This window comes from Lygodium microphyllum, chromosome 19, assembly GCF_053477565.2.
Source record: "Lygodium microphyllum isolate KBCC chromosome 19, Lygodium_microphyllum_v1.1.10, whole genome shotgun sequence".
Taxonomy (NCBI): Eukaryota; Viridiplantae; Streptophyta; class Polypodiopsida; order Schizaeales; family Lygodiaceae; genus Lygodium; species Lygodium microphyllum.
Window position 1 is genome coordinate 47184072 of NC_141153.1, and position 8994 is coordinate 47193065.

General features: G+C 41.3%; 1 protein-coding gene across 1 annotated transcript in view; it reads right to left on the minus strand.

The window, feature by feature from the left end:
* The window catches only part of LOC148019831 (P-loop containing nucleoside triphosphate hydrolases superfamily protein), a 121069-nt gene extending 112490 nt beyond the window's left edge, over positions 1–8579 (minus strand). Inside the window, exons 1-2 of the mRNA XM_087700017.1 lie at positions 8196–8579; positions 2045–2111 (exon numbers count right to left, since the gene is read on the minus strand). Coding sequence (XP_087556143.1) covers positions 2045–2111; positions 8196–8377 — 249 coding nt within the window. The 5' untranslated portion in view covers positions 8378–8579. The remainder of the gene's footprint in view (positions 1–2044; positions 2112–8195) is intronic.
* Between the last annotated feature and the right edge of the window lie 415 nt (positions 8580–8994).

The following is an 8994-nucleotide window of genomic DNA, read 5'->3' on the forward strand; positions in this document are numbered from 1 at the left end:
GCTCAAACTTGAGGATAAATAATTATTTATAATAATGTGGATTGCTATTCTTGTTCCCAATTATGTAGACAAGCATCAACTTCATCCTTGAGGGTTCTTTTTTAATTTGCTATTTCTTATGCTGTACACAGGTGTGACTGCTTGTATATGTGATTACATAACTATGAGTGCATGCATTTGTATGTGCACACACGTGTGCACATTGTGTGTGTTCAAAGTGGAAGGAAAGCACATGTGCACGCACGCTCACAAAAAGAAAGAAAGAAAGATATATTAACACACACACTAATCTAATCAAAGGGCTACATACAAAGAAGCATTTAGTCAATGAGGGTGCCAAACTACAACAAGATGAGGAGAAGACACAAGCCATGATGAGGAATGTTGATGAAGAAAAGGATAATGGTAGAGAATAGATGCAATGCAATGTTGGTGGTTGTCACGCAGACGTGTAATTTTTGAGATGCTTTGCTCTTGCTAGTAACATTTGATTATTAACTTAATAATCAAATGTGCAATGTTTTAAGGCATGTGTTGCACATGGTAGTTATTTCATGGTAACAAGCCAAGGACTCTAAGGAGGAAGTGAGTGTCAAAGGCAAAAGTTGTGACAAGTTATGCAAGCTAGGTTTTGGATGTTAATTGGTGTAAATTTGGCCCTAGAATAGTTAATTGGCCATTAAGCGTTGGTGATGACACTAGGGACTAGGCATTAATTAATTAATGCCAATCTAAGGGTCAATTGAGACTAGGGACCACTTGGGTTTACAAATGGCCTAGCCAATCAAATTGTGCATTGGCACAATTAATTTTGGGCAGGGTCAAAAGGGCTGAAATAAATTTTCAAAATTAATCAATTTTGAAAATTAATCAATTAGCTAAAAATTGCTGGAAAATGAGATTAGAAGGCTACCACTTGGCAAAAATACCCATGCAATGGGGGAGAACGTTGTTTGGGGGATGAGGCTCACTCAATGTGTATACTAGCTAGGAGAGAGAAGGAAGTGCTGCTAATCTGATTTTGGAGCAGAAATCAGCTATTGAAGGTAGGCAATAGCTACCACAAGGCCCGAAGAACTAGGCAACTACATTTAATGCACCAAGGACAGCAGGCAACAGCATTGTTGGTTAGGCGATAACATTTTGGTGGTCTCAGGACAGTTCGTGACAGCTCCATCTGCTGATCTGACAGGGCAGCAACCAGTTTTGGGGATTTCTCCCATGGAGACTCCAAATTCTCTCTCTTCTCAGCTTCTCTTGCCCATTCTCTAGTTATCTCAGCAATTCTCAACCAATTGGAGAGTGTCTCAGCTAGATTTGGTGGGCAGCATTGGAACTTATACACTAAACCCTGAAATAAAAAAGTAAAAATTAGGGTTTAGCAGCCACCTTGGGACCCATGCCATCAATTAAAGCCATTGTACACTAAAATCAACAATTGTAATTAAAGGAATATCAAGGATTTCACATGCCAACCCACCCCGTTTGATTTGTGGCAGCATTTGGCCAGTTTGTGGTTCCATTCGTGCAAGCCCTAGATGAAGATCAAGGGGCAATTGGCCCGAATTGCTTGTCAATTGGTGGTGACAGCAAGGGGTTTTTGGATCAATGGAGGGGATTGTGAAATCTTAGTTGCACTCCATCTAATAGCAATACAACTTAAACAAACACCACAAGGGGCACCAAATTTGGGACCAACAACGTGTCCAATGTCCAAGATTATTATGATAATGTGCGCATTTCAGTTTATATTCATTTTATAATTGCTGTCATTAAGTGCCCGATCAGGTTTTGCCACCCTCTCTAAGAAGGTAGGCTAGTTTCACCGGGCTGCCTACATAAGCATAAACTCCAAGAACTGGTAGATCACCTGCAAAAATAGCCGAAATGTTGAAAAATAGACCTAGCTGCAATATGCACGTCCACCAAGCCATAACGACATAACAGCCGTTGTCATGAGGACATGTATTTTTTGAAACCTCACTTAACATGTGGATTAATTTTTAATCACATGATTAAGTATGATGCACATGTGAGGTGCAACTGGGGTTAAAGTAAATTTACGAGCCCGGGACCCGAAGAAATCAAGGGAGGCAAAAGTTGCTATAAGTTATGCCGCACAGGTACTTGGTGGTATCTGGTGCCAGTTGTTGGCCTAGGTCATCCATTTGGCCATAAGTGTCAGTTGGTGACATTAGAAAAGTGGCGTTTAATGGTACCTAACGCCAATCTGATGGTCAAAGATGGCGTAGAGACACTTGGGAATGGAAGTTGCCTAGCCAATTTAATTATTGGCTGGTCAGATTACTTTTTAGGGCACCGAAATAATTATTAGATTAATTTTCAGTACTTAAAGGCTGAAAATTAATATTTAATTATGAAAAATGTTGAAGAAACCACTTGGGAAGGCTACCACTTGTGAAAAATGCCCATGCAAGATTGAAAAACGTCTTTAGAGGCTGGAGAGAGGCATTTCTATAAATTCAGCTTGCAAGAGAGAGGGAGCGAAGACTCCTGGTCTGATTTGCAGCCATTGGAGGACTTTCTAAGGCAGCCAAGGGCAAAAGAAGACCAATCAACAGCAAGAGACAGCATCTACAGGCTGTTGAGCCAGGGCAACAACTGTAAATGACTGATTTTCTTTAGTTCTTTGCATCTACAAGCTGTCGTGGCAGGGCAGCAGCTACATTTGACTGATTTTCAGTCATTCTTCGCGACAAAACTCTGAATTTTCTCTCTCTACCGCTTTCCCTCTCATCTCCCAGTCATTTCACAGTCTTGTTCCGAAGATCACAACATTTGGACCCTTGAAGGCTGAGAAATTGCAAATTTCTCTATTGTAAACCCTAATTTACAGCAGAAATTAGGGTTTACCAACAGCCTTGGGAAGCGTGCCAAAAATTGGAAACTCCAAGACTTGGATTCAACAAGGCTAAAGGTGAATTTCAGCTGAATTCAGGTGGAGGACTAGCCAGCCATTGAATTTGGGGCATTTCCATCGTCTGTGAAGTGGGTGAAGGCCAATTGAGTGCCCGAATCAAGGGGCAAAATAGATTGAAGACTTGCGGGTCACTTTGGACAGCAAGGGGAGTTGAAATACCGAAGGGGATTGGGAGAATCCCATTGTAAATCAACTTTTTCTTCAATAAAGCTAAAGAAATACCGGAAGGGGCGCCAATTTTGGGGCCAATCGGGTGTGCATTGTCCAAGATCAGTAGGTAAATTTGTATTTTCAGATTGCATTTATTGTTTGCTGCTGTAATTAAGTTATAATCAGGGACTTACCACCCTATCCGAGGAGGAAGGCTGGTTTCAGCTGCCAGCAAAAGTGCACATAAATGCATATTAAATGCTCGAATAATGATTGCGGGATGAAAATGCAGCACACAAGAAATCCATGAGAAATTGACAGAGTCAGAGCTCCTGATTCCCTTGTCAAACGGGGCACACAAACAAGAGGTGGCACATTTTCAAGTTGGGTGGCACCTTCCCAGGCAAGGCAGCCTTGTTCCAGCAATTGGGATGGGAGGTCAATGGCTGGTCAGCTGCATTGCAGTCATTTAGACTGGTCCAACCAGCATTTTAACTTGTCGGCCAGTTTCAGCCTTTTGGATATAGAGAGCCTTCGTTTTGTATCTAGCATCATCCCTCCATGAGCTTGCTTCTCCTTTTGCTGCCACTAGTGTTTGTCATCATTTATGTTTTTGCAGATCATTTATTCAGTCATCATCGTCTTCTCCCTCCTCTCTCCTCAACCACATTCTCTCTCCTAGCTTTTGTAGTCCGACACCCTCACAGACATGGTAGTGACTGCAAGTGTAAGGGTTGTTGCATTCAGCTTTCCTTATGTTCACTTTGGTCACAGTTTTGTTCCCTTCATTTTCATCTACATTCTTCTTCTCTCTCCATGTTCTTTCTTGATCGTAGCTGCCATGTTTTCCCTCCTTTGAGCCCTCTTCTAAGCCTAATCATGCTTGCTCACCTGGCAACTCTGTATCTCAACTGGTGGATCCCAAGCAGCCGACTTCAACAAATGCAGCCTTTTTTTGCGGATTTCAAAGGATTCAAGACACCAAACCATAACAATCGGTAAGATCACGTGGATCAAGAGTTCAATGGAGACTACAAGAATCACAATCAAGGTTGACAAGACTACGAGGATTGCCACAAAGGCCCTCGAGATCAAGAGGATCATCCTAATTACTATTGTGATCCTAAAGCCTTTACTCGTGGATTAGGAAGTGTGTTATTTCTTGTCTTGTTTTGTGCCCATCTTCTAGTTGTGAGCCTCTATAAGAGTCTAGCAACAATGATTGCACCTCTAGTACTATCTTTGTCCATTAGTCCTTTGCATATTATAATAATGTCCAGGCTATGGATAAGCCCACACATGGGTCCTGCTAGGAATCAATCCATTGACTCTACCATTGTGTTTCAGTTTCTACTATCAACAAGCTACCACTACGTATGTCACAAGGACATGAAATTTTATTGCTTTGATTAGCATTTGATTAAAAGTTAATCAAATGTGCTAATGTGACTTGCACATGTGAGGTGAAAATCAATTATTTCACCGTGTGGAACGTAGGACCTCGAGATATTAGTTGGTGCCAAAGGTAAAAGTTGTAATAAGTTGTGTCTAACAGGTACTAGGTGGTACCTGGTATTAGATTTTGGCCTAGACCAATGTATTGGCCACTAATGTCAATGGTGATATTAGAGACTCGGCATTAATTAAATAATTCATGCTAGTCTAAGGCTCAATAACTACCCACTAATACTTGGAAGACAAATTGCATTAGCCAATTTAATTATTGGCTGGTGAAACTAAATTTTTGAGTACTAGAATAATTATTAAATTAATTTTTAAAATTAATATTCTGAAAATTAATTTAATAGTTGGATAATGCTAGAAAATGACATTAGAAGGCTACCACTTGGCAAAACTTGCCCATACAAGTGGGAAAAACGTTTTTTAAGGGCTAATGGAAGTATATTCCAGTCATTGTGAGAGAGAAGGAGTAGAGAGCAAGGAGATGTTGTTGATGGGATTTGTAACCACCAGGGACCATTCCTACAGCAGGTAACAGCAGTTTGGAGTCCTCCAAGAGCAAGTGACAGTAGCCCAAGGTCCTTCTGATGCAAGTGACAACATGTAGGAGGGGGCAAGAGTCTTTCTAGTGGTCCTAAGCTGTAGGTGACAGCTTTCATGGCCGTTTGAGTAGGACAACAACAGTTTTTCGACATTTCTCACGTGACTCTAAGATTTCTCTCTCTACAGCATTCTCTCCCATCCCCTAGCCATCTCTCAAGTTATCTCGGTAAAATTCAGCCATTTGAGTCATCACGAGTGGAGATATTGGAAAATCTTTGCTATAAAACCCAATTTACAGCAAAAATTAGGGTTTGACAACCACATCGAGATGTGTGCTTAGAATTGCTTTCAAGGAAATTTAATACGCCAACCAACCAATATTAAACTTGCGGCTACATTTGCTTGTCAAGGAGCAAGGTGAAGGCCAATCCCTAGCAAACCAAGGGGCAATTTAGTTTAGAGGCTTGCTAGTCAGTTTTGACAATAATAGACACTTACACTAGCAAAGGAGATCAAAGAATCTCGATTATACTCCTTCCTGTTGCAATATAAGATAAAGAAATACCGTAAGTGGCACCAATTTTGGGACCAACAAGCTATCCACTTTCCAAGATTAAAGTGATAAAGTATGCATTTTCAGTTTATGTGAATCTTATGCTTGTTGTAGTTAGTGCTTAATCAAGTTATTTACCACCCTAACCAAAAAGGAAGGCTGGTTTCAACATCCATGGAGATACCCCCTCTAAGAAGCTCGATGGTACCATGGGCCATGACTGGATTGAACCAGGTAGCGCCAATCAAAAGTAGGGCCATGCAGATATCTATCAGCAGCCATATGTCCATCCTTGACATCAAGTAGATATCTCAGCTCAATCCATTGCTTGTCCATGGTCTTTTTGGGCTTACCCGCTCCATGACCACTATGCTACGTGTAATTCCAGCCGTAGTTGTTCTTCTTCCCTACATTTCATGGCCAATGCAAGTTGGGCGCAGAAGGATATCTCAACCGGAGCTGTCCATCACTACTATCTACCATTGGGCACCTACTCCAACCCCTGTTGTTGTTTATGGAGAAGTTGCAGCTAGCTGTCAATGTTAGCAAATTGTTGCGTTTTGATCAGCCTAATGCCGCACTACTTGGGAAAGTTGCTGCAAATCTTCGTTTTTGCTATTTAGTCATCCATACAGCTACCACCTCGTCATTATTATCCATGTTTGTTGATTCTACTCTTTCTTCTGCCTGGATCCAACACATCTCTACTACGTTTTCTGCTGCCAAACACCTTCAGAGGCTAACTTGCTATGTTTTGGGATCCATCAAAGTATGACACATTGTTCAAGTCATACTCATTGCCCTGGTCCTCGAGACATGGAAGTTTGAGGGTCAATATTCTTCACTACATAGCGTGTTTGCTTCACTGAGCATTGTATTCTATTCAATATTCACTATTCATTGTATCGCCATCATCAAACCAGGATGCTAATACAGTTTCCAGCTAGTTCTTAGCTTTGCCCAATTATTGGTCTATTTGCAATGACTATCGTCAGCTTGTCTTGACTTTGCCACGTGATCATTCCAGATACTTGTTGCTGCATTTTCAGTTTTCCAGCACTTTTTGGCATCAACTTGATCTCCTTTTTTATCAAAAGCAAGTTGTTCTTGCATTTTCAATACTTTTCTTCATCAACCTCTGCTCGAACAGGTGGTTATTGCACTTGGGATCTATCATTGGTGGACAACACATCAACATCTCCCACAAACCACTACAACGAGAGTCGTTGGCTGTCGGACTGCTCTACACTTCGAGCATTGTGTACATTCAGCATTCATTTAATTTCATTAGATTCCACTCCCCCCTATTTTTGCATGTTTTCTTTTTTGCATATTTTGCATTTATTGTGTTTGTTTGAGTTATTGTGTTTTAGTCATCTTCATACATTTTGTGTTTTCTGGATGGAAACCCTAGCATATCTCTCCAATCATGATCTTGTGCTTGTACAAGCAATGGTGATGGGCTATCCTACATGTTTGTTGGATGGTGGAGCATCTAAAAATTTGATCCAATGTAGGTTGGTCAAGAATTATCATCTCCAAATGGTACTTACAAATGTGGCATAACCAGTGGAGCAAGCTTTGCGATCAAAGAGGAAGACCAAAGCTAAGAAATAGCACTTTAAGGGGATAAGTGGAGGTCATGGCTGTCCAAATAGAAGATTTCAAGGTTTGAGATAATCTGAAAGTGATTGCTCTCCTCAATATTGATGTGATTCTAAGGCAGCCGTGGCAAAAAGTTTTTTGCCAATCATTAATCTCCATAAATGTTGTCTAACTACCATATGAGTCCTATTTGTTTCAATATTTTTAATAAAGGTTATGCTATCCTTTTTGATCAAGATATACCAAAGTGCTTTGAAAAGAAAACTTGTAGTAGAAATGATGAATATCAATGTAGAAGCCTCTATTCAATGAAGCTTATGTCTATATGTGCATAATTGATGTTCTTATTGAGCCTTATGATGGGAACTATTGTGTGATTGGCTCAGATCTTCGGCATCATTTGCAATTCAAGTTTCAACTATATGTAATTTCCATGCATCAAAGGAAAATGTTCTCTAAAACGTAGACATATCTATGAATCTAGATAGCATGTCGATCAATTGTGCTTTTTCACATGGCGCACCGCACACATAATGGTTAGTGCTAAACATACAGGCGTCTAGGCAGGCAACACATGTATATGTCTGCTTTGGCCAACTAGAATTATGATCAATTTAATAGACCAGAGTTTTGTCGATGCGACAGTGATCGAATGAAAACTATCATCAATGATGGAAATGATGCAAATGAAAACTAGAATAATCGTCAATAATGGAAGTGGCCAACAAGAATTATGGCCGATTTAATAAACGAGCATTATCGTCAAGGGAGAGAGAGAGAGAAAGAGAGAGAGAGAGAGAGAGAGAGAGAGAGAGAGAGAGAGAGAGAGAGAGAGAGAGAGAGAGAGAGAGAGAGAGAGAGAGAGAGAGAGAGAGAGAGAGAGAGAGAGAGAGAGAGAGAGAGAGAGAGAGAGAGAGAGAGAGAGAGAGAGAAAGAGAGAGAAAGAGAGAGAGAGAGAGAGAGAGAGAGAGAGAGAGAGAGATGGAGCTGCAGGTGGTCTTTCCGACGCCACCCTTGCCTCCTACGAAGATCCATTTGAGCTGCTCCTGCTCTAGCACATTGGCGATGCTGGCCTCGGGCTCCAGCTCCAGCTCCTCTCCTCCTCCTCCCCCTCCATGATCCATTCTTCCTCCTCCTGTCGCCCTGCCTCGCGAAGAGGGAGAAGAAAGCCCGTCTCACAGAGCGATCGCCGAGTGACCTGTCTTCTTTCCTCGTCGAAATGTGTTTTTTGAAAAAGAATGACTAGATTGCGTTGCATTGAATTACAAAGCGAGCAACCTCCCCCGACACAGTGACACCCCCCTTTTCAAGCAAAAGCTCATTGAATTACAAAGTGAACAACCTTCCCCGACACACCCCCTTTTCAAGCAAAATTACGCTCTTCTTTTTAGATGCAAAGTTTTAGATACCAAAACGTTAAACGGACCTAGACTCCGAGCAGCCACATGGGTAGCCATGGTTAGACAATGGATTTCGGTGCGTAGAGTTCACGAAGGCATCGGCATATGACCTCTCCTATGGGGATATCCTCTTATGCCACAATACCCAAATTAAGATCCCACACTCTTCTGCAGTCCAGATGATCATTGCAGTGTGGAAAGAGGTGATTGATAATGTAGCTTTGTGTGGCAATACTAACAGAAGAGGTGATTCTAGCCTTAAACGAGTCACATGGATATTTGCACGAGCATACAAAGATGGAACAACTCCAATCGCCACTAACCCCGAAATGGCAAAAAAA